Source organism: Amblyomma mixtum, chromosome 4 (assembly GCF_055824585.1).
Source record: "Amblyomma mixtum isolate Tamu chromosome 4, ASM5582458v1, whole genome shotgun sequence".
NCBI lineage: Eukaryota > Metazoa > Arthropoda > Arachnida > Ixodida > Ixodidae > Amblyomma > Amblyomma mixtum.
The window spans coordinates 110627805-110653820 of record NC_143015.1 but is presented as its reverse complement, the minus strand read 5'-3'; the positions used below and the strand labels follow the sequence as shown (position 1 = coordinate 110653820).

Below are 26016 nucleotides of genomic sequence, written 5' to 3'. Positions count from 1 at the left end.
TGTGCAGCGCATACTACGATGACGAGAAGAGACACAGACACAACGTTGAACTTACAACTAGCGTTTATTGAGGCTCTTCCTCCGTTTACAGCGGCGGACAGTCTCAAAAAGGGAAGAAAACACACACATAAATTGACATAAAAGGCAGAGCAACTCTCAGCAGTCCTCACAAATCAGCTTTCCTTTTGTACATTAATAATATATTAAGTTTTTATTTTATTTCTCTCAGAGAGAAAATGGACCATTATTACCTCTTGCCATTTTTTTCCCAATGACACGTGACTGTTATGACTGTAGACATTTGCTCATGCATAGTCTAGCCAGCCACAGACTCAAAGGTTCAAGTACGCTGTGGGACTACTTTCTACACGCAGTGCGTCATAATTTGTTTCCTTATAAATGCTTACATTCCGAGACCTTTGTGTGCAGTGTCTTCCGTGCTGATATCATCGAAGTTTCCAACACGGAATGAGCTTCAAGAGGAATTTCGCACCTATGTCGACAAAAAGTGCATTGCCTTGGAGAAGAGTGTTGCAGAATTTTGCGCCACCAGCGTTCTACCACTCCTGGAAAGCACATCGTGCTCAGACCTGTTCGTATCTATGGAAACTCTTTCCCCAACATTTTGTCTTGGCCCTCGGGTCCTTAGTCCCTGAACTGAACGTCAGTTTTTAGTTAGCAGAGCTTGGACTGCTCTTACGAAGAGCACAAACGGGACCGAGAGGGTGCAGAGTATTAACATTATTTTTATTGTTTGTCTATATTGAGGGATATAGTAGCTGGTACTTTTGCAGGCTAGTTGGTTTACTGTAACGGAGTGCACTGTGCGCAATGCCACAGACATGGACACTTACAGCGCTTACTTCCGTTTCTGTGTGGCATCTTTCTAGTCATGTTCTTTTGTGTTGTGTGCAATTTGATAACACCGTAAAAAGAGCCGAAAACACCAGTACCAGGATGACGTGTTTGAGGATGGTGCTGTATATTATATTTACAACTAAAGCTATTGTAAATGAGGTTGCATGGGCTAGAGAGGATGTAATGAAGGTACTCGAGGGTGTGTTGAGGAATGATTGTCTACACACCTTTTACTGATCTTTTGTTTCAGAGAATATGCGGCGGCTATTCAAACCTTTTATGGAATAATCTGCAACAAGGGTCGTCACCTTGCAGCATTCGTTGTCCGCGAAGAATGACAATGGTACTTTTTCTTTTCTTTTTTTTTCTGGTGCCTTCAGTGCCGTCATTCCGGGCTATGAAAAACCATAGTGATGCCCTTTCAACATTTTTAGTGTTATATTTCTACCTTTTTCTACTTAATGTGTGGAAATAAATGTGCATACCTATTTCGTGAACATGTGGGCAATATATGCGGGTAACACACAGGAAATGAGTGAATCTGATATGGGTACCTTATTTTCATAGAAAGAGGGAAACAAATGGCACAATTGTTGGTTAGGAAAATTGGGAGGTGGGAAACAAGTGCGTGAAGGGTGAGAGGAGAAAGGAAGACTGAAGGATACCTCGTAGCTTTCGGCCAAATCCCTGAGAGTGAAAATGGGCCAACGATGACTTGTGAAGACTGAAATTCTTGCTTCTTGTGGCCAAAGCATGCAAAAAATTGGAGTGGGCACTTATGCTTTGCCTTGACGATATGACGAGATGGTGTTAATGAGGTGATGCCCATACATGCGGAATTGGTCATTCTCAGCTTTACATTCATATGTCCATTGGGAATGGCGAGCATAGAGCTGTGCACGGGCTCGGGCCGGCCCGAAAGCCTGTACCCGGCCCGGCCCGCGGGCCGGGCTCGGGCCTTGCGGAAGTCTATTCACCCGGGCCCGGGCCGGGCTCGGGCCATGGTATATTTGACTCGGACGGGCCGGCCGGGCTTCGCGATTGCTCCTGCGTAGCTCCAGCCGCCCTACTGTTGCAAGGTTCCCAACTAATCTCCACATGAGTGGTCTCGCGAGCCCAAATGACACTGCACAAAGGAAGGTGAGGTGAAGAAAAAGGTTATCCTGACCATGGAGCACAAGATAGCAACGATGTTCTGCCCACAATTTCGGCACCTTAGGAAGCTTTCCGCCGAGGAGCGCGATCAAGTGTACGGGCGCATACGAGAGCTCGTCGCGTCGACAACACAGGAGTTGCCGGAAACTATGCAAGAACAACCTCCTACGAAAAGGCCGTGCATGGATTTGTTCAGCGAGTGGAACGACGAAATCAGCAATCGGATTCGGAGTGCCGAAAGAGACGAGCTGAGCGAGTACTTGGCCACAGAGTCGACCCCTTTCTCAGAGGTTGAGCTATCACAGTTTTGGAGAAGCAAGGCAGCGACGTACCCAAAGCTTTCTCTTCTTGCCAAGAAAGTGTTAGCCATTCCGGCTACCAGTTCAAGCAGCGAGAGAAATTTCAGTGCTGCCGGGTTCATTATGCAGGAGCGCCGCACTTGCCTCAAGCCGTCATCAATGGACGATTTGTTGTTTTCACATAAATTGGAGTGATAACTCTCTACATGCGCCTTGTTTGCATATACTCACTAATTTTCATCTAGACCATGAGAGCCGAGCATTTTAAAAACATTGAAATAAACTTATTTTCCTTAAATTATCTCTTTCTGTTTCATCGTCACTTCAATTTCAGTTTTGCAGGTCGGGCCGGGCCCGGGCCGGGCCTGACCTTAACTCGGGCCGGGCCCGGGCGGGCTTAGGTTTCTTCAGTGTCGGTCCGGGCCGGGCCTCGGTCAGTAGTGTAGAGCTCGGGCCGGGCGCGGGCTGAAATTTGCGGCCCGTGCACAGCTCTAGGCGAGCATGCGGGCAGCGTCTTTGCCGGCGAGACCGGCGTGTGCTGGGGTCCAGATTTAGTCACGCTTTCGACGAGAGACGACTCGTTCAGAATTTTGGCAGCATGATTGCAGACTCTACCCTCGCTAAAATTCCTAACCGCCGCTTTGCTATCGCTGACGACGTGTTTCACGCCTGGTCGTGCAATGGCAATGGCTATTGCAGTCTCCTCCGCCTCTACCGGCCGTAGATCTCGGTTTCTCTCGATTCCTATGGCGATCCCGGTGTCTAATAGGGCGACTGAGGCGAAATTTTAGTGGCATTTATTTCTGCACCGAACGCCGAACTGCCATGTGAGAAGAAAGAAGCAGGAGCCAAGCGCGGTCTGCTCGCCGAGCACGCGCTATGGGTACGCGAGCGCGTGCTCGTGGCGAAGCAGAAGAAGATATCCTGTCCTGCGGTGCAGTCACGGTGAGCAGCCCAGCTGGCCCATCACTCTTCGTCCTGCCATTTTCCGGTCTGGCATCGTCCCTTCTCGGGCTGTATAGGAGCGACACATCGGCGGTGAGCGGACTTTTTCTGGCCGACAGGCTTGGGGGGCAGTCAGAAGACCGGAGAACGCCAATGACAGCAGCAGTTCAGCTCCTGCCTGTCGTTTATGCGTATGTGTGTGTGCGCTAATTAGAATTTCGCGGCAGAATGGTGGCAGTGGAGACAGCGGCCTACTTATCTAATGAGCTGTACTTCAGTTCGCAATTATTGTGGAGCCCTTCACTGTGGCGTCTCTCACAGCCCATCTGTCGATCGCTTCGGGGTGCTATACCCCCCAAGTGTTTTTCCCGGGGTTAGCCTGTAGTACCAGTGCGCCCTATAAAAGATGCACTGGCCAGTAGTACTCAGGTGGCGCTCCGCTGAAAAGCTGCTGTCGTCCTTCAGCCACTTGGGTGTTGGCAGTCGCCACACCACTAATGTTCCGAAATTTGGGTCTTGACTGTGGGAGTCCACATCCGGAACTGTTGAGAGGCGCGCACTTGGCTGCTGGCCGTTTGTCGTTACGAGAGAACAGCAAAACACTTTGTCGTATTTTGGACACGATTGTCATTTTTTTTTTCAACTGGGTTCCGAAAGAGCTGCAAAGGGTCCTCGGCGCTAATCGGCAAAAAATGGCGACAGTGGACGCATATCTGAGAGTGCTTGGTGCCCAATTTTCTGCTTTCCGTTTGCAACAAGGAAAATATGCAATAAGGTCGGCGACTGCTGGACGAGACCATCGCGGACAATACCACTGCAATAACACACTGGATTACCCCTCATGGAGCCCCTTTCGCATATGTGTTTTCTGAGCTTGCGAGCTTCCGCTGCACTTTGTCTCCTTCCAAGTATCCGCGTCCGTCACTTACCGCACCGTCCGTCACTTACCGCAAGTATCCGCGTCCGTCACTGCGCACGTACCGCACATTACGTCATACCAAGAAGAGATAAAAACAATGGTACATAACGGTGGCAGTATGCCCAAAGCCATCCAGCCTTTTTTCTTTGGATGGGAAATTGATCACACTGCAGGACAGGACAGGTCACGACACGGCACCGCATGACACAGCCGGGCAGGGCAGGCAAATAGGAAATAGATAAGACAGCGATATACCAGAAGAGCGCACATTTAGGGTATTTCATTCATGAAGCAGTTAAACAATCCCTTATAGAACAGACAAATCAGTGCAACAAGTGAACACACGTGACTTGGTTACCCATGTTATTAATGTTCGTCGCGTGCGGCATGTAATGGGCCGTCTTCAGGAACCCCAGTTCTTAATGTGCATGCCTATGCGTCGCTGTTACTTGTCAAAGACGTTTCAATTATCCGTGACCGCCATACAGTGCAACCTTGCGAGATGACCGGAAAAAAGAAACATACGCCCGACGGACAAGACGCGAGCCCCGTTCGGAAGGTGTCCGTCCATGGCGGCGAGCGGGATCATTCCAAGAAGAGCTCCAAGGGGAAGAAGCCGGCGCCCTCGAAAGAGCAGCTCAATGCATTGGCGAGCGGAGCAGAGGAGAAGCCGGTGGCGGAGGAAGGGCCCCACGAGGGAGCGGACAATAAGGCGGACAAAGTAACGGGTGAGCACAGTTAACTTCCCACACTGAAGCCATCGGGGAAGGATGTTGGCGCAACCAGAATCTCTTACCGACAGCTCCGAGTATGTGGAAAAGAGCAGCAGTTTAAGGATATAGCAGGATACAGCTTAAAGAATTAGCTGTGGTTTAGCTCTGGTTAAACGTGGAGTGACGCGAGAGCAATAGCTGGCGAAATGGAACTCGCGTTCCTCCTTCATTTTCGTCCCTGGACGTGGATTCACAGTAACTCCGTGATTTCCTTTCCTCAAAGTCAGTTTCTTCATTAAGGCCCCTCTTTCTGTTTCTTCTTTCAATCTCCCTTCCTTCCTCTACAAACGGATGACGAGTGTCCACCGAGATATGCGAGACAGTTATGGTGTAATTTCCTTTCCTCAAATACAATTTTCATTTCATAACTGCCCCTCTTTCTTCTTTCACTCCCACTTCCTCCCTTCCTGTACGGTGCGGTCCGGGTTTCCACCTCGGCGGTTGCTAGACAACCTCTCAAAGTCGGTGCGACCATGGCCGACGTGCAACCACGGCGAAAGTACTACCATCATGAAGAGGCGAAGCGGCTGGCGTAGTGTAGCTATCGCTATAAAAATAGAGACGAGTGCGATTTTCTGACAGAAACTGCTTCACGCCTCATTTCGACTCTGTCCTATCGCTGTTTTACGCTACAAACCACAGTTTCCCGGTAACATTTCGTCCTTGATTTTTCTGCAGCGCCAACCCCGACGCAGCATCAACCGCCGTCGGGCGGTGCCACTGCCCACTGCCTTAGACGCAAGTCCACGCATACTGTTTCTCCTGCCGACGGCAATGCACCGCTACCGCCGCACGCGGACCCCAGCGACGCCATGGCGAACGACCCAGATAAGCCGCAGGTGTCGGCGGCTAGACCGCTCGACGCTCCACAGCAGCAGTCGGCTCTGTCCTCGAGAAAACCGTCCGACGCTCCGGCGGCCTCGGGCCTCCAGAGGTCTGCCGGTGCGGAGGAGATGCGCGGTCCGGCTGGCCACCATTCCTTCCTGTCAAATGCCAGGGAGACGAGCTGGATTTCCAGGGGGAAGAAGGGCATCTCGGATGCGTCCACCGGCAGCTATGGACATCCAGCTGGGCCCTTGTCGGCCAAGGCTGGGGTGAGTGCGTTGTGAGCTCAGTTCGTTTTCCAGCGAGGGCGGCTTCTGAAAGTGTGCCTGTTAAGCACGAAATATTGAGGCGAAAGCCTTTCATGGCTCATACTCTCACCCGTTAGCAGAGGGTGTCACACCTTTGGCAGCGTTTGACCCGTGTTAACCCGGGAACTAAAAAATATAGGAGAAAACGAATGGTCGTTTCCGATAGAGGAGTGCAAAATGATCGTAGCTGTTAAGTTTGATGACTGTATTAATTAGTATCAAAAATGTAGAAACAGCGCGGACGTCAATACAGCCGCGGAAACTGTATGACGTCAGACCGATCAGCGTACTGTCCGTCGCCTACAAGGTATTTACTAAGGTATAGTGCTAATAGAGTCAGGACAACCTTAGACTTCAGTCAACCAAATGATCAGGCAGGCTTTCGTAAAGGATACTCGACAATAGACAACATCATTCATACGATCAATGAGGTGATAGAGAAATGTGCAGAATATAACCAACCCCTGTATGTAGCCTTCATTGATTACGAGAAAGCATTTGACTCAGTGGAAACTTCAGCTGTCGTGCAGGCACTGCGGAACCAGGGTGTGGAAGAGTGTTATGCGAATATATTGGAAGATATTTATAACAACTGCACAGCTGCTATAGTTCTCCATAAAGTCAGCAATAAAATTCCAATACGGAAAGGTGTCAGGCAGGGAGACACGATCTCGCCAATGCTATTCACCGCCTGCGTACGGGCTGCTTACGGGGCCCGAAATGGGAAGAATTGGGGATAAGAGTTAATGGAGAATACCTGAGTAATTTGCGATTCGCTGATGACATTGCCTTGCTAAGCCACTCAGGACCATAACTTCACACCATGATCAATGAGTTAGACAGGCAGAACAGAACAGTGGGGCTAAAAATTAACATGCACAAAACCAAAGTAATGTTCAACAACCTAGCAAGGGAACAGCAGTTCGCAGTTGGTAGCGAGGTGCTGGAAGTAGTAATAGAATGTCTACTTAGGGCAGGTAGTGACCGCAGATCCGGATCACGAGAGGGAAATAACTGGAAGAATAAGAATGGGGTGGAGCGCATATGGCAGGTTCTCTCAGATTATGAATGCCAGTTTGCCAGTATCCCTCAAGAGGTAAGTATACAACAGCTGTATCTTACCGGTAGTCACCTATGGGCCAGAAACGTGGATGCTAACAAAGAGGATTCAGCTCAAGTTAAGGACAACGCAGCGAGCTATGGAAAAAAAATGATAGGTGTAACGTTAAAAGATAGGAAGAGGGTGGAGTGGGTGAGAGAACAAACGCGGGTTAATGATATCCTTGTTGAAATCAAGAGGAAGAAATGGGCCTGGGCAGGGCATGTAAAGCGAAGCCAAGATAACCGCTTGTCATTAAGGGTAACGGAGTGGATTCCAAGAGAAGGCAAATGTAGCAGGGGACGGCAGAAATTTAGGTGGGCGGATGAGATTAAGAAGTTTGCGGGGATACAGTGGCCGCAACTGGCAAAGGACAGGGTTAATTAGACGTGAGAGAGGCCTTTGCCTTGCAGTGGGTGTAGTCAGGCTGCTGCTGCTGATGGTGATGATGATGATTATTGGAAAAGTAAACCCACCTATTTCCAGTATTGGGCCAATTCTACGTGCTGCTTTGGTTTGCGTCCTGTGTCCCGAATCTTGTCGTACGTTCGCCGCATTTCACTACAAAGAGAGCACGCAGCCTTTTCAAAGACACCTTCCATTTCAACGTTTTCTTGCAGCTCATTCGTCGGAAAAAAATCGCCATCGCTGGGATCGCTTCCGTCGCCAAGGTTTTGCTGCTCGCGGCCCTCGTCACCTTTGTGTTCAGGGGTCACACCCCGCCTCCAGCAGAGAGGAAGCACTGCGACAGCCTGTCCTGCCGTTTGCACGCGGAACTCCTAACGAGAGATCTCAACAGGAGCATCGACCCGTGCGAAGACTTTTCCGCCTACGTGTGCTCCTCCTGGTTGCCCTCGACGGACCGAAGGGAGCACGTCAAGACCCCCGTCGACGACATGGCCTTCGCGCGGCACGCCATCTTCAGCGAACTGCTCATCAAGGGCGTCCTGAAGTTCCCCGTTGCAGCCAAAGCCCTCGACATGTACAAGTCCTGCATGAACGCACGGGACCACGGCGGCGCCCACCTGCCGCAGTTCCTGGCACTAATGCGGGAAATGGGTCTCGGCTGGCCGGAGCCACCGCGAGCCGACGCGAACCCCCTAGAGATGCTGGTGGCGTTGTCCTACAGGTGGCAGGTCCACTTGTGGTTCGAAGTCCGCGTGCTCGCCCGGCTTGGAAAATGGCTGCTGGAGCTCAGCCCCGCTTTTTCGCTGCCGTTTCTCTTGAACCAGTACGAGGCTGTCAAGGACCGTAGCAGCTACGCTGCATATTGGATGGGATACTACGAAGACCTCAGGCTCAACAGCACGGTTCCAATGGACGATGCCTCCCTCCACGATACCATCGAGGAAACACGCAACATGGAGGGCACCGTGCTGATCCAGCTTTGCGAAATGATCTTCTCTCGAATGAGGACTCCGGCAGCATTCCGCCTCGAAGACATTGGCAACCACTCGCAGCCAATCAGCTCGGATACCTGGATGAAACTTCTTCGGGAAAACGTAGCACTGAGTCCAGAACTGGCCGCCACTGACGACGTAAATCTGAGCGACGAGAACCTCCTGAAGACCGTCGGGGCCTTCCTCGTCGGCTACCAACGACCACGACACTTCAGCCTGTTCGGTTGGACTTTCGTCCAGATGTTCGCGCTGTTGTGTTTCTACCCCCCCCCCCCCCCTTTAACTCCCTTTGTGTTATTTATTCACAAAGGAAAATTGGGTCACTGACCAAGTCAAGAAATGAAAAATGACGGTTCTCTTTGTGTGTTCCCGTCACACCTGTGTCCACTTCGGACCACGTGGGCCCGATCAAGCCGCTACCGTGAACAATCGCCAAGGTCGACAACCTCGCGACGACCCTGGGAAGTGAGATGCTTGGAATGCCCCTCCGAGCCCCAGCGGATTAGTGTGGCAGGAATGTCAAAGGCCATTGTCAGCCAAAACCCCAGCGAAATTCCTTGAACGGAGTGCAGCGGCGACGAAGGCAGGCGAGGCCCAGGAGCTATTGTCCGAGCAACCACCGTGAATGCGGAGGCGACCTGGCGGCGCCGTCACGCTGGCGGATAATTGAAGAATTCTGTGTCCCCGACTCGCGTTCTGGGCAATCGGCGGGGAGGCAAGTTCATTCCCCTGCTGAAAGACTTCAGGAGATTCCTTTCCCGCGGGGCTGGATGAGTCAGCAATCTCCCCCTCTCTTCGACCCAGCTGCGACAGAGTGGACAAGCTCGCACCTGCCCAGCCGTGGGCGGTAACAAGAGGGTCCCCTTCGGTCCATCCGATTGGACAGTGCTCGTCGACCATTTTTCCCCAGCCAGGGATCTGGGGAAACCGGACGATATTTAACTCGGCCGTGAGTGTGGCCGAAGAGAAGCCTGCTAGCTCCAGTCGACTACGGTTGACGAAGACGTTGCCCTTCCACTGAGAGCCATTCTCAGTCCCGCTCTATGTAAATAGTGTAAATATGTGAATACAGTTTTTCCTTCACTTCCCCTACTCCCCGTCTCCGGCCCACGTTTCCTTCCTCCTTCGGCACAGCGGCGGTGCTCCTGGACCCGATGCCTGGTGGGACACGCTTCTAGCATCGACAAATATATCAACTGGTTGGCAGCGGCGGGATCTTCCACGCTTGGTCCTGGCTTCAGCAGTGGTGAGCGCTTGACTTTCTTTGGGAATCTGCCAGGCTTGATAACTCTGGAAATTTATCACTTCCTGTAGATTGTTTTTCTGCACGTGCTCGCTTATGCATTTCACGTAGCAGCTTGTATTGAAAGTCCTCGTTCGGAAGTTGCCATGGATTTGAGCAAGCTAAAGAAGCCAGAGTTGATGTTGCTGTGTGAAAAGCTGGGTATTGAGGCCAGGAAAAGTCACAGAAAGCCGCAGCTGATTGAGGCTATTAAGGAATGTGGTGCTAAGGAGGAGGGTGACAAAATTTGGGAGACCTGGGAAGTCATTCAGGAGGGAATCAGGAACGCTAAGGAGGAGGCCGACAGGGTTGAAAAGGAACGCAAGGAGAAGGCCGTCAGGGTTGAAAAGGAACGCAAGGAGGAGTCCGACAGGGTTGAAAAAGAACGCCTTTACCGCAAGGAAGCCGCTAAGAAGGAGGCTGACAGGATTGAAAAAGAGCGCCTTTGCCGCAAGGAAGCCGCTAAGAAGGAGGCTGACAGGATAGAAAAAGAACGCCTTTACCGCAGGGAAGCCGCTAAAAAGGAGGCTGACAGGATAGAAAAAGAACGCCTTTACCGCAAGGAAGCCGCTAAGGAAGAGGCTGACAGGATAGAAAAAGAACATCTTCGTCTCAAGGAAGCCGATGAAAGGCAACTTGCTTTAATGCGTTTGGAGTTGCAAAATTTACTGGCGAAGCGCGCCGAGAGGAATTCGACATTAAATCAGGAGGTTTCGGCGCGAAGTGAAATTAAAATCGTGAATGAAAACTGCGTGTCTTTGCCCATTGCCCGCGTCGCGATCGAGAGCCCGCTCGAGGTGCGTCTGACCGGGGCAGCCGTCTCCCAAAACCTGCCTAAGCAGCATCCCTCGATTTTCTCGAATCGCTTGGATAAGCTGCCCCAAGAAAAAGGCCTTTGTTTTGGAGATAACGCTGCGCGGGTCCTCACCATTTCGAAGGCTCGTGAGGTCGCGGCGCCAGCAGAGCACGTAGTTGAAGAGGGCAAACCTGACAGCGACTGTGGAGCTCCAAGCCAGAGTGCGGCGTTAGCTGAAAAGCGCGATGCCGCACAGATTTTCCTTGCAACCCAGATAGGCGTAGGCGCAGCGCAAAAAGGCAGTCCTCCAGAAAGCAGTCGCGCGCTGAAAGTGGCAACTGCAAGTTCTATTGTAAGCGAGGAATGCGCCTCAGCGCTGCCTCGAAACAATGATCAGTTCAACGATCAGGGAACGACAGCCGCTCGCGACCAAACACCCGAAAATGAGTTATGCTCCACTAAAACCAGCGTGTCTTTGCCCATTGCCCGCGTCGCGATCGAGAGCCCGCTCGAGGTGCGTCTGACCGAGGCAGCCGTCTCCCAAAACCTGCCTAAGCAGCATCCCTCGATTTTCCCTAATCGCTTGGATATGCTGCCCCAAGAAAAAGGCCTTTGTTTTGGAGATAACGCTGCGAAGGTCCTTACCATTTCGAAGGCTCGTGAGGTCGCGGCGCCAGCAGAGCACGTGGTTGAAGAGGGCAAACCTGAACCTGTAAGCCCGAAGCCTATAAATTCTCGCGGTGATGAGCCAGAGCAATCTCTAGTAAAGACTGTCGATGAGACGAACGCCGGCGACTTAAGCCGTGACGGCTCCGCGCTACCTAATGACGAGCCAGCCCAGGACTTACTCACTACTAGCACAGGGGTAAAGAGTACCGATAGTAGTGCAGGCTATAGTGAGTCTTCCGAAGCAGGCGCATGTGATGAGCTGGGGCTAGGTGAGGAATTGAATACGAATCTAGTGTTGCCCCACTCAGATGGCTTTCTCGAACTCCTTCGTGTGGACAGAGAAACGTTCACCGCTGAGCAAGAGAAAGACCAGACTCTACGAAATTTGAGTCCCCAAAGTGACATAGGTGTGTCACGGAAGAACATACCTTTCCAGCTCCGTTCTGGCCTGCTGTACCGCCAGTATAAAGATAGGAAAGGTATCGAACACGACCAGCTTACTGCCCGCGTCGCGATCGAGAGCCCCCTCGAGCTGCGTCTGACCAAGGCAGCCGTCTCCCAAAACCTGCCTATGCAGTATCCCTCGATTTTATCAAATCGCTTGGATATGCTGCCCAAAGAAAAAGGCCTTTGTTTTGGAAATAATGCTGCGCAGGTCCTTACCAGTTCGAAGGCTCCAGAATTCGCAGAGCCAGCAGAGCACGCGGGTGAAGAGGGCAAACGTGGCCCTGTAAGCCTTATAAACTCTAACGGTAGTGAGCCAGAGCAGGCTGGATCACAAACTGACAATGAGGCGAACGCCGACGACTTAACCTGTGACGGTTCCGCGATGGCTAGTGACGCGCCCCGCAAACCAACAGCGAGGGTTTCCACAGAGCGGCGGCGTATAGAGGTGGCCAAACGGGGAATGTTAATGAAGGGGAAAGTGCGCCTCATGTTGACTGCTGCACAGAAAACCGGACAACCGGTTACCCGCCCCAATTTGGCACCTCAGCGCTCAAGAGTTCGCACGCGCCGCTTGAAGGGAACACAAGCTAAGGGGACGCAACGCGCGAACCCAATCCGAGAGAGACGGATACGCTGGCACGGCATTCGCACCCGTTCGTTCCCTTCTCGCATTCTGCTTTCTGAGCGTCAGCCAAACTTCAGAACCGCGAGACTTGGACGAGGAACAGTTAAGGGTCCCAAGCTGAAATTCCTAGCCTTGTGTCCTGTTGCACCTGCTAGAGTAGCTATCGGACCGCGGCCGCGCAGGGGGCGGCTGAAAAATAGGAACCAGTAAATTCCCTGAGTCGCACCGCTGTTTGCGGGCGGGTTCGAGGAATAACCCGTTCTTGAGTTGAATGCTTGTCTCTTTTGTTCATTTAACTCTCCTGTACAGAAATGCAAGCTGAAATTCCTAGCATTATGTAATGTCTTATCTGCTAAAGCAGCTGTCGGACCACGGCCGCGCAAGGGGCGGATATGACGCATAATCTCATATTGAGTTTAATGCTTGTTTTTGTCTTTTGTTCATTACACTCTCCTATGCGAAATGAGAGTGAAATTTTGGAGCTTGGCATTGCGGGACTCAGTTTACATGCGTTGCAGTAAAGTGCGAGGTAATGGAAACGCTGATGGCCTCAGCCGAAGCTTTCCCGTGTAATGCCCTTTCATGACTCCCCAGACGTTATTCCGCTATGCAAATTTGTATTTTCTTTTTTTGATTTAGCGGGAATCATTTTTTGTCTATTTTGTATGTGTGTTCAGCAGCTCCACCTTCCCTTTGTGCTCTCACGGGCGGTGGCTTTCTGTGACATACACCGTGCTACGGCACCCCCCCAAAATTTTAGAAAATTTTCCTCCCTTTTGGCTAAACAAGCTCTGTGTATTCTGGTTTGGTCAAACATGTCAACTTTCGGAGGAGGACGTAAATTTCACGCTACAGCTCATTTTCTCTAAAGGGATTTTGTTGACCGAAAACAGCTTGGCGGTTCTTGAAGTCAGTTTGGCGCTTTCTGCTTGTTGGGCTTTGGACTTTGCTGGTTGAGCTCGTTACAGCTGTCAACGAAGCAAGAAGAACCTTTGGGCCCAGCTGTGACCAAAGGCCGAACGGACACAACTCCAGGTCTCTGCGCGCAGCAGCGTTGGCTGCAACCACTACGAGACCTCTTCGGGCGGCGGACGTGCTGTTGTGTTTCTACCCCCCCCCCCCCCCCCCTTTAACTCCCTTTGTGTTATTTATTCACAAAGGAAAATTGGGTCACTGACCAAGTCAAGAAATGAAAAATGACGGTTCTCTTTGTGTGTTCCCGTCACACCTGTGTCCACTTCGGACCACGTGGGCCCGATCAAGCCGCTACCGTGAACAATCGCCAAGGTCGACAACCTCGCGACGACCCTGGGAAGTGAGATGCTTGGAATGCCCCTCCGAGCCTCAGCGGATTAGTGTGGCAGGAATGTCAAAGGCCATTGTCAGCCAAAACCCCAGCGAAATTCCTTGAACGGAGTGCAGCGGCGACGAAGGCAGGCGAGGCCCAGGAGCTATTGTCCGAGCAACCACCGTGAATGCGGAGGCGACCTGGCGGCGCCGTCACGCTGGCGGATAATTGAAGAATTCTGTGTCCCCGACTCGCGTTCTGGGCAATCGGCGGGGAGGCAAGTTCATTCCCCTGCTGAAATACTTCAGGAGATTCCTTTCCCGCGGGGCTGGATGAGTCAGCAATCTCCCCCTCTCTTCGACCCAGCTGCGACAGAGTGGACAAGCTCGCACCTGCCCAGCCGTGGGCGGTAACAAGAGGGTCCCCTTCGGTCCATCCGATTGGACAGTGCTCGTCGACCATTTTTCCCCAGCCAGGGATCTGGGGAAACCGGACGATATTTAACTCGGCCGTGAGTGTGGCCGAAGAGAAGCCTGCTAGCTCCAGTCGACTACGGTTGACGAAGACGTTGCCCTTCCACTGAGAGCCATTCTCAGTCCCGCTCTATGTAAATAGTGTAAATATGTGAATACAGTTTTTCCTTCACTTCCCCTACTCCCCGTCTCCGGCCCACGTTTCCTTCCTCCTTCGGCACAGCGGCGGTGCTCCTGGACCCGATGCCTGGTGGGACACGCTTCTAGCATCGACAAATATATCAGCGCCCATTGGCGAGCCCCGGATGCTCCTGAGACGTTTCGGCGCCAGGCACAAGGTCGACGCTTACCGTTCCCAATTCTGCAGCTTCCACACCGAGTTTACGTACAAGGCGCTTGTCCTCTCCCTCGAAGTTGCCATCGACAACAGGGAGAAGGACCGGGATGTCATTGGCGCCGGATTCCGAAGGCTGGTCTCCGTTGCCATCAAGAAGGTGGAGGACGTAGCGTGGCTGGACGACAACAGCAAACGTATCGCCAGCGAGAAGCTGAGGTCGGTGAAGATGCGAGCGTGGCCCGAAGAGCAATTGCTGAACAATGAAGCATTGGAGGAAATTTACAAGGAATACCCTAGCACGGGGAAACTGTTCGTCGAGCTGTGGATTCAGGCACGCAGGGTCATGCACCGTGCCAGCGAAAGAGTGCGTCGCATCAACGACTCGCACGTGTACTGGGACGCTGTGAATCTCGCACACAACTTCCCGCCTTCCTACCCCATGCTCGACTATGTTCTGGGCACCCTAGATGTACCCATCTACATGACCTATCCTCCGCTCTTCTACAGTGGCGGCACGAACTCCATGTTTTTCGGCGGCCTCGGGTACTTGTTGGCGCTTAACTTAGTGAAGGCTCTGGACAAAGAAGGCATCCGCTGGCTTCCGAACGGCACTGAGGTGGACTGCATTTTCTCCGACGAGACGACAAAAGCCTACCAGGAGAGAGACAGCTGCCTCAGCTTCCACGGTTTGGCGAGCGTGTTTCCTGAGTTGCCGGCGGCGGAGATTGCGTACGCGGCAATGGAAGACGCCGACAACGGCGAAGGTGTTTACGTCGGAAAGTACATTTCAGCGGACAAAGCCCTCTTCATGACCATGTGTTACATGTCCTGCACTGTACATGGCTTCCACAGCGCCTTCGCGTCAGACTGTAACATCGTCGTGCGCAATTCTGCGGCATTCGCGAGAGCGTTCGAATGTTCCAATCCTTCCAAGATGAATCCCCATGAAAAGTGCAATTTTTTTGGTTGACCGGTTCCCCTGGAAAGCTTGCATATTCGGGATGCCGGGACATTTCATGAGATGCCATTCCGTATTCGCCTGATTTTCTGCATAGAACTTGATGACCATCATAGACTACGCTGTGGTTTAATGACCATGCATTCACTCCTGAAACAGTTTACTCTCATCTCTGGTTTAAATAATGTTACCACTTCAGGTATTATTGTGATCCCGGGACAGCCTTCATTGAGAACTTGTGGTATAGTTTGCTTATTGTTCTCGCTAACGACCTGGAGGACAGTGCCAGCGAAGAGCATATTCTGCTCCGCTCAAAAAAGGCAGATGTCGGGCAAATGCCCAGAACTGATGTCAATAATGGCACGCGCTTTCCGATTTGCTGGTTCATGAGGCCAGGCATATTTCAAGGGCGACGTATATGCTGCTGCGAAAGCGCTTATGTTGTGGTTTCTATAGGTTGAATGAGCAAGAAATTGTGTGCTGACCTAGTCCGGGCGAACTGTGGCGTACACAGCGCTATAGCCGTGGCCACCGTATTAGCCGTTTACACAAAGGTGGTTTACGCTTCAGAGCAACGCTGGACGAAGTTTAGGGCTGTTTTTCCTTTTTCTTTCTGGTCATTGCTGCTTTGTGGCCATGCAGCTGTGACGCGGACATGCCGTCTTGTATGTTGTTGTCAGCTCTGCGCGTTTGTGTAGTTGTGGCTTCCTCAGTTTGCTGCATCTCGGCTGCTGTATTATCCGAGCTGTCTGGCCAGCATCATTTGTATGTATGCAATAAGCGATTGTCTTCTTCATGCTGTCAAACTGTGTACAACGCTGTTTACGTTTCCCCAAGTGTCCATGTGCTGACGACGTCCAGCCAGATGCTTTCTTGACAGGGATCGATGTATTTGTAGTGTAGAGGAATTGATGCACTGGGGCCTTTTTATTTGTGCACCTTAATAATCGGAAGCGTTTTTTCGTTCAACCGTTTCAATGCTTTGGTGCTTTGTTCCTTGTTTCTGCTAGGAAGACAGTTCTCTACCACCCAATAGTCACTGACGCTTCAATGCCGTGGTTAGTCCTTCACATGAGCATGCGGTAAGGAGGGCCCATAGTAACCTGTGTCCCATATAGCTCGGCGCCACCAACGGCAGTGGCCTATAGAATAGCGTTCGGAAATGGCGACTATGCTCTGGTTCAATAGGATCAGTCCATGGCCCCAAAAACTCAGTACTAAACTTATGATAGGTGCAGGGTGGTCAATCTGTAAGAAGTCCAGGGCCGACTCGGGCCCAAGGCTCAATGGCCGAGCATTGCCCGGGCCCGCTCCCGGCGACAGTGCTACGAATAGGCCAGTGTGTGCTGGTAGACTCGTCCTTTATTAGTGACGACTAGAAAGAGTTTCCTGGTAAACTGAAAAACGAGATTATGAGCGTTTGCCCTTTCGCTTTCTTGAAGGATGATCTCTTGTACCGAGGAACCCGTCTCGACAAGGCTATTAGGCTGCGGGCAAACTGGCACCCTTCGAAAGCATGGAGACTTCCACACTGTCCTGACTGTGGGTGACCGCTATTCGACCAAAACGTGGTATTCCTGCAACTGAATGCTTGGCCGAGGCTGCTATGGTGCAGGTTTGGGAGCCTGAATCTTGCTGACATGCTGGAGAGGATTAACCGGTTGTCAGGCAAAACTGTGAAAAGAAATAGGTCAGCTAAGCAGAAAGGAATGCGTGGGTGTGGAGTGTGGGAGAGAGAGAAAATGTGGGCTTGAAAGGCTGTGTCCAGCTGTGACAGGTAGCATGGTATGACTGGCTGCGTTGACGTGCAAAACAGGGATGAGTGAATTAAGGAGGGTGGGAGAAGGAAATACCCAGGGGCAGAAAAAAAAGAAAGGAAGAGAAAATGTGGGAGGTTGCGTAAAAACTACGAAATTGAGGGGAGGGAAGAGGAGGCGCTGTTATTTCCTTCTTCCATGCTGCTTAATTTCTTTCACAATTGAATGAAATAATATTACTTAAAGTCCAAGGGCCACTGGATCGCAACGACTTGTAGTACAGGAGAATATATCTAAGACGAGCTAACTAGCAGGCTGGTTAACTAATATTCAATAGCTGACTTTTTAACTATTAATGTTAGGCTTCTTAATTATTGAGAAGCGTGTAGCCCACTGTAAATTATACCCATATCAGTTACTAGAATTACGAGAACGCATTACTCTTGGGGCTGTGGCCCAAGAAATTTTGGCTACATCGCACCAAAATACATGCGCTTTCGAGAAATTTGCAAGCAAAGCAGCCTCTCCGTGCACGTAAATTGTCAAAATGACCAAAAATCGGTGGCGGTCTGCTAGAGTAATGGGACAGCGCAATCTACGTAATCCACTGACATTCGTAAACGCCCTCGCGCCTTGCGTAACAGATTAACACATACTATGCGGTGTGTGGGCCGTATGCGGCATGCCGTAAATAGACAAAGTAGACGCTTGGGCATGTTGGTTAGACATTAACTGTGCAGGGCATACTACGACGACAAGAAGAGACACAGACACAACGTTCAACTTACAACTAGCGTTTATTGAGGCTCTGCCTGTCTGTGAATACAGCGGCGGACAGTCTCAAAGAAGAGTAGTAGTAGTAGAAAACTTTTATTTAGATCTTTTAAGAGATTCGCGGAATCGAAGCCTCCGTCGTCTTTCGTGGCGCCGGCGACTTGAGGCTTCTCTTCAGCAAGGTTGGGCCCCTAGTCCAGGGCTCCACTGAGTCGCGCTGCATCAGTAGCGTGCCGCACTAAGGCCCTTTGGGCCGCGAGCTCGCTGCTGGTGAGCCGGCTCTCCCATTGCTCCGCACTCGGGAATTCGTGTTGGTGGAATGCTTTATTTCGTTCGCACTCCCATGTGATGTGGTATAGTGTGGGTGTGTCGCCGCACCAGGGGCAGTTTGCTCTGTATTGTGTTGGTGACATCTTGTTATAGATGTACAAGTTGGGGAAGGAGTTTGTTTGTAGCCTACGCCAGCCGACTGCTTCCTCCCTCGTGAGGGCTTTGTGTGGTGGTGGGTACTTGAATCTAGTCCCTCTGTATAGTTGTAATGTCTCTGTGTATCCCCCCTCGCATGCTAGTAGCTGAAGCTCCAGAACATCTGACATGCCTGCTCGGTATGTAAGCCCTCGAGCTAGGCTGTCTGCTGTTTCGTTCCCCGCTGCGCCTGCGTGGCCTGGGACCCAGATTATGTGTTGTATGGGTGTCTTCTCAGCAGAGGCTGCTGCCCCACTGGTTATCCTGAGGGCCATGCCGCTAATTCTGCCCTTCGTATAGTTTTTACACGTGTCTTTCGAGTCTGTTAAGATGTTTAGGGATCGGCCTTTCCTATAGCCTTCTGCTACCGCCAGCGCGACGGCAATTTCCTCGGCCTCCGTTATGCCCACGACCTCCACTGAGGCGCATGTGGCCATGTCTCCTGTGCTATTAACTACCACCGTAGCGGCTAAGCGCTTCCCTGCATGTACGTACATGGAGGCGTCCGTATAGACTGTGTTCTCTGATCGGCCTAGCCTCCTTTCTATCTGCTCGGCCCTTGCTTTTCGTCTGTCCTCGTGTAGGTTAGGATCCATGTTTTTAGGCAGGGGTCCTACATTAAAGGTCTTTCTAAGGACGTCCGGTACGTCCGCGTATCTGTCTATGAGTCCGCACGTGTTCCGACCCAACCTTCTCAGGAGCGCCCTTCCCGTAGAGGAGCCTCTGAGTCTGATGAGTTGTGCCCCCAATTGAGCCTCGGCAAGCTCATCGAAGGTATTGCTGATTCCGAGTTGGAGTAGCTTCTCGTTTGATGCGTTTCTGGGCAGGTGTAGAGCAATCTTGTATGCCTTCCTGAGAATACAGTCCGCTTGCTCACGCTCCGCCTTTGTTGTTGCGTGGTAGGGCAAGGAGTACATAACTCTGCTAACGATTAGGCTGTTGACGAGTTTGAGGGTATCTTCTTCTTTCATCCCGTACCTTCTCTGAGAGACTCTACTGATCATTCTGCCAACCTGCTCCGCGGCTCTTCTCAACAGGCTGATGGTATGGCTACATTTTCGGCTGCTCTGCAGCCACATGCCTAGGATTCGTACCATGTTCTGTTCTTGGATCAGTTGCCCCTCTAGAACTACTTCCAGCGAGGCTTTGGTAGGATTTCTTCCGATCCTGATGATTTCCGACTTCTCCGTCGAACATCTGAGGCCTCTCTCCCAGACGTAGGTCTCTACGCAGGTCGCAGCTTCATGTAGTCTGTCTTGCTTCTCCCCTAACGATCCTTGGGTGATCCACACCGTGATGTCGTCGGCATATATCGCGTGTTGGATGCCCGGGATTTCCTTGAGTCGTCTTGCTAGCCCGATCACCGCCAAAGAAAACAGACACATAAAATTACATAAAAGGCAGAGCATCTTTCAGCAGTCCTCACAAATCAGCTTTCCTTTTGTACATTAATAATATATTTTAATATAAGTTTTATATTTTATATAAGTTTTTATTTTATTTCTCTCTCCGAGAAAATGGACTATTATTAACTCTGTGCAATTTTTTCCCAATGACACGAGACTGTCATGATTATTGGGATTTGCTCATGCATAGTATAATCAGTCACAGTTTCAAGTACACCGTGTCTGCTTTCTACCTGAATTGCTTCATAATTTGTTTCCTTACAAACGCCTACATTCCAAGACGTTTGTGTGCAGTGTCTTCTGTGCTGATATCACCGGAGTTTCCAATACGGAACGAGCTTCAAGATGAATTTCGCGCCTATGTCGACAAAAAGTGCATTGCCTTGGAAAAGTGTGTTGCAGAATTTAGCGCCACCAGCGTTCCACCACTCCTGGAAAGAACATCATGCCCATGCGTGTTCGCATCTATGAAAACTCTTTCCCCAACGTTTTGTCTTGGCCCTCGGGTCATTAGTCCCTGAAATGAACATCAGTTTTTAGTCAGCAGAGCTTGGACTGCTCTTATGAACAGCACAAACGGTATATAGAGGGCGCAGTGTATTAGCATTATTTTTATTGTTTCCCTATGTTGAAGGATACAGTATCTACAGCTAAGTATGGGAACCCTTCCAGTAGCTGGTACTGGTGCAGGCTAGTTGATTTGTTGCAATGGGGTGCACTGTGCGCAATGCAACAGACATGAACACTTACAGCGCTCACTTGCATTTCTGTGTGGCATCTTTCTAGTCATGTTGTTTTGTGTTATTTGATAACACCGTAAAAAAAGTCGAAAACACCATTACCAGGATGACATGTTTAAGGGTGGTGCTGTATATTATATTTATAACAAACGCTATCATCGTAAAAGAGGTTACATTGGTTAGAGATCAAGTAATGAAGGTATTTGAGGGTGTGTTGAGGATTGATTGCCTACACACCTTTGAATGGTCTTCTTTTGTTCCACGGAATATGCGGCGGCCATTCAAACCTTTTGTGGAATAATCTGCAACAAGGGACGTCGCTTTCCAGCATTCGTTGTCCGCGAAGAGTGACAGTGGTACTTTTTATTTTAATTTTTTGTTGATGCCCTCAATGCCATCATCCGTAGCTCTGAAGAAGCACAGTGAAGCCCTTTCTACATTTTCACTGATATATTTATACCTTTTTCTACTAAATGTGTGCAAATAAATGTGTGTACCTATTTTGTGAACATGTGGGCTATATTAAGCGAAGTCTTTTATGCAGGTAACACATAGCGAATAAGTGAAGCCGGTACGGAAGCCTTATTTTCGCAAAAAACAAATGACGCAACTTTTGGATAAAGAAATTGGGAGGTGGAAAATAAGTGTGTTCAGGGGAGGGAGGAAAGGAAGACCAAAGGGTGCCTTGTAGCTTTCGACCAGCAACTCCCTTGGAATGGCAATGGGCCAAGGATGACTTTTGGAGATTGAAATTCTTGCTTCTTGTGGCCAAAGCATGGAAAAAATTGGAGAGGACACTTAAGCTGCTCTTTAATGATAAGACGCCTTAGGGTTAATGAGTTAATGCCCATATATGCGGAATTGGTCATTCTCAACTTTACATTGATATGTCCCTGGGAGTGCTCATACCACTCCTTGCTTAATGGTGCAGAGATTAAGGGACGTGCCACTGCCGTGCGATGGCAGGTGCTGCCAGCGGTGGGTTTTGAGCGACAGAAGTTGCCCTTCCCTAGCAACCGCTTGTGATCAACCATTAGTTTAACTGCCACCTGCCAGGGTGGTTAATTTGCTCAGATACCAGTGGCACGTTGTGATGTTGCCACAAGGTCACGTGACCTCTAGCCCACCTATGTTGCTTCTCAGGGCTACGCCACCCTATTTATTGCTCACAACGCCGACAACGCCGGATCTTCTGCGTAATGGGTCTTTAAAGGGCCAGTCTACTCACCGAGATGAGTGTATAAATAATGGCATATTCCGGTAGTTGGCACCCTATAACATCAATAACGAGGGGTGTGCGCCCGGTTTAGGCAGGAATTTATATTTTATTTCGGTGTTAAATGTCGCGTAAAAAAGCATGGTGGCGACCCCAAACGTTCATTTCGTTCAAGAAAGTGGTAGTCTTTTTGTGTAGAAGCACAAGTGAATATACTACGTACCATTTGTATGCCCCAATGTCAGAGAAACGCACGTTTTGTTCTAGTAAACTGTAGAAGGCGTACCGCTCGCTTTTTCTGTAAATCACATGAATATTTATAGTTACACGTACGCAAAACGCAGGCACATTCCCACCTTTAGTTCAGCGTATGCTAGCAGAGACGCAAAAATAAACTCAGCCTATAGTGGCGCCATCTGGTCGTCAGGACGGGAACCATTGCTGTAAACAAACCGACTCTCCCCTTAAGCCTAGGAGCGGCAGAATCGTCAATCTAATTATTAAAATAAAGCAAATTTATCTCGTATGTTTTCTTAGAGGCGAGATGAGACGAAGCGAAAGACAGGCGCCCCATTTATGGCCAGTGAACGCACTGAAAAAGGCAGCAACAACGAGAATTCAGTCCGAAGCGAGAGGTCCGGCTTCGACGGGCGCCACCATGTTTGTCGCCGCGCGGCGGAAATCCAGATGGTTGCCAGATGAGACTACCATTTCATACAGATGTGTTCCCACATTAATAAATTCTATTTTAAAATGTTCTACCGCAATCCTTGGCACCACAGCTGGCTAAACGGTAATTTCAGTAAAGAGCTATCGGTTGCCGCAAAGAAAATATGGTCGATAAAATTCAGCAGACTGACCCTTTAACACTGTTGTGTTAATAGTCAGGGATGTGAACAAGCACATCTGATGCACTAGCATTCTGCTGGCCATGCGAGGCATGTTACTCAATCTGGCCGCATTTCTGCTTCTAAAAGTGCTGTTGGACACATTCTCGCACATCTGAGCAAATCGTTTTCGTTTGGCCTTGGCGCCAGCTTGCATTATTCAGACCGTTAACATAGATAACGCCAGTGTCCTTTACATTGACCTCCAGTCAGCTGTGGCTCCGTTTCTTGATACTACTAGAGCTCAGCAGTTATGCAAAAGGGGTGCCCAGGTCTACATAACAAGGTAATCTTTCTTTTTGTCCTGATCAATAAATTTCTTGCACATCACTGGACTGGATTGAATCGGGGGAATAAAGCAGGGGCACAGCAGGTTACACAGTGATTGATGGACTGGATTATCCTCCTTTTTGCATAGTTTGAACTCATCAGCAATGGCTACTCCGTCCGTCCGATTTGCATTGATCGTCTCTATAGTTATTTGTAGCACAGGCTCCATGAAGGGCATTTAGTGACACATGGCCACAAATCAAAGCTGTAGGCTGAAATTTAGTAACGACCATATCGCCACACTCCTTGTAATGAAAACTGGAGCGATGGGCCCACTTAACTGCTATCCTAGATTTTTTTATACCTGACAACTCCTACTATGTCGGGTACATGTGTTTTTCCTTCTTGGTGGCTGCCACATTTGTACTGAACCGTCTCAGCAGGCAAATGGCACATGTCACACTAAAGGAATCTTTGAAATTCGTCGCATGTTGCTTTACAGGTCATTGCCGCTGCAGGCTATGGTTGCCAAGTCCTGGCTTTGCAAGCTTTGCCATCTTGCCATCACACTGCAATTCAGTCTTACTGTTTTGTGTTGTGTTGTGTTGTGTTGGGTTTTATGGCGCACAAGCGACTAAGGCTATCATGCACCAAGTTCAGGAGTCTTACTGTTTTCAAATTCAAATTCTTTATTTCTGCCTTGTAAAGATACAGACAGCGGAGGCGCAGAAAAAGCTGAGAGACAGCTTGACTAAGCCGCAGCCCCCTTTCGCTTGGCAGCAGCTTGACAGCAAGGCTTTTAATACAAAAGGCAGTTGCAAAACGTGATAACAAGTATACAATAATGAGCAGGTACAAGAGAAAACGAAAGAACATTATACAATATTAACACAATATTCACATAGGGTAGACACAGGTAATGGCAGCAAAGAAAAAAAGAGAAAGAAAAAAAAAGCACAAGACAAAAATCCTACATGCTAGCATACAAAGCACGCAAAGACCTGTTTGACGAACTGAAAAGGTCAAAATTATTATATATATACGCGTTTAGCAGGGACGGAAGAGTGAACTGCAGGCGTTCTATACCCGAGTTTAACCGTGGGGTCGGGACTATCCATGTCTCCGCATACCTTGTTGTGTAGCTTGCATCTCGGGTGTGTAGTTCAGCAAGTTTACGTATGTGGTTTACATTTCTACGTGTTTCGAGTTTAAACCGGACACTCAAGCGATATTTATACAAGTTGTGTATATTTAGCACACCACTTTGTAGAAAGAGATCTTTGCTTGGCGAGTCCCAGGAGACATTGTAAACATGACGAAGAAGCACTATTGCAGCATTGCGCTCTCTGGCTCCCTGCCGTTATGCCTCAGCTTAGATCTCAATCTCATTTCGGTAGCTCTCACTATACCATTCACGGCTGTGTGTGTTGCTTTGCCGATTTCTTGCTCGGTTTGACTGGCTCTCCCCAAATTGTTACCTGGTTGCGTTTGCGAGCAGCCTAATTTTACATGACATCTAACACTTGTTTATGTGGCCTATCGGCCGTACGCCAACTGTGGCTGCCCACCAGCGTGCAGTGTGCTGTGCAACATCAAGCCCCCATAACCAATCGCAGTGCACACACATTCTTAGCTCTTCGCGGCCACCTCAGTAGTATGTGGCTGTGAGGAAATGAAGAGTAGGGTGCACCGCCTTGTCAACTCGTACCAGCTGGGACTATCATTGCAGCTTGCATGTAGTCAAAGCCTACACACTGTGTGGCAACCATGGGTCACCACGACGCACGCACGGCCACGTGACTGTCCATATTCGGTCACGTGACTGGATGTTGAGTCTACGCTGTTAGTCCTGAATCCGGAAAGGGCTGCGTGTAACAGCTTTCGCCGTAAAAATTGACGCCATGGTTTCGGCAGTGTAACGCAAAGTTCGGAGACAGTTGGAGGCGTCACGTTTCTGCGTCAGCATGGTGTGTAGTTATCGCCGACTTTCGCATTGCTGCAAAGTAGGAACGCTGTGCAGCCTGTTAGCTCCAGAGCATTCCACGTCGCCCCCTTCACAGCATACGATGTGGATAGCGACCAATGCCAAACCCTCTGACGCAACTCGCAGCTGGCTTCCGCATTTGTTGCGGCATGTAGCTCTCCGCTCCCTGCCTGCGCAAGTGGCCGCCCATTTTCACATTCCGCGCTTCCTCAGCACTGAAAGTAGTAAAGAGGTATGCTACATCTGAAGGCTCCTGAATAATTCAGGCCACCTGGGGATCTTTAATATGCAATGACATTGCACAGCACACAGGCGTCTTGCGTTTCATTTCCATCAAAACATGGCCGCCGCGGCTGGGTTCGAACCTGTGGGAATTTCAGAGGTGAAATTTGAAGAAAAGACCAGACGCACGTTACAGCTCTTCTCTGTCACCTTTGCAGCTCCTTGCACGGTAGCGCTTTTGCTCCACCTATCTTCCCTCTCCATGCCTTCTCGCAAGTATCTGAAGGTGCCAGCGATTTTTAGATGCCGGCTAAATTCTCTGTTTTTTCATTAAAGGCCCTTCTCTCGATCTCGCACGCGCGGAAAGTGTTGTCCAGTTCCGTTATCACCACCTTCTCGTTGTCGCAGCCGCAGCGCCTGTTGCTGCATTTTCCATTCCACTACCGTCCATCTGGCGTGCATGGGGCACCGCTTCACGACATGGAGGAAGGAAAGAACTCACTCTGCTCCCCCCCCCACTGCTTGGCCGCCGTCTCGGCGCCCTTGCGCATGCGCAGCGGACAATGTAGCAGACGGCGCCGCTGCACGCAGCGTTACCATTGGCTGCGCCGTCGGCCAGACTCCCAGCAGGCCTTGCGACAGCGCGTGACTTCCGGCACACTTTTTGGCGTGCTGCTCGGATAGCGAAGGGCTCTCCTGAGCTTTCCTTCCTCCATGCTTTACGACGTTTCGGGTCTTCAGCGCAGACGTGAACACTACTGGAATTTACGTGCACTATTGTAAACGTGAATGTTGTCTAAGGGGTATAGCGAGAACAATGCAACTTGTCTGCCGCATCG

At 50.2% G+C, this 26016-nt stretch overlaps 1 protein-coding gene across 1 annotated transcript; it reads left to right on the top strand.

The window, feature by feature from the left end:
• Nucleotides 1-5818: 5818 nt before the first annotated feature.
• On the top strand, nucleotides 5819-15468 carry LOC149347849 (membrane metallo-endopeptidase-like 1). Its single transcript, XM_089587558.1, has 3 exons — nucleotides 5819-6043; nucleotides 7802-8837; nucleotides 14447-15468. The coding sequence occupies exons 1-3, from the start codon at nucleotides 5903-5905 to the stop codon at nucleotides 15466-15468; spliced, it is 2199 nt and encodes a 732-aa protein (XP_089443684.1). The 5' UTR covers nucleotides 5819-5902.
• The last annotated feature ends 10548 nt before the right edge of the window (nucleotides 15469-26016 follow it).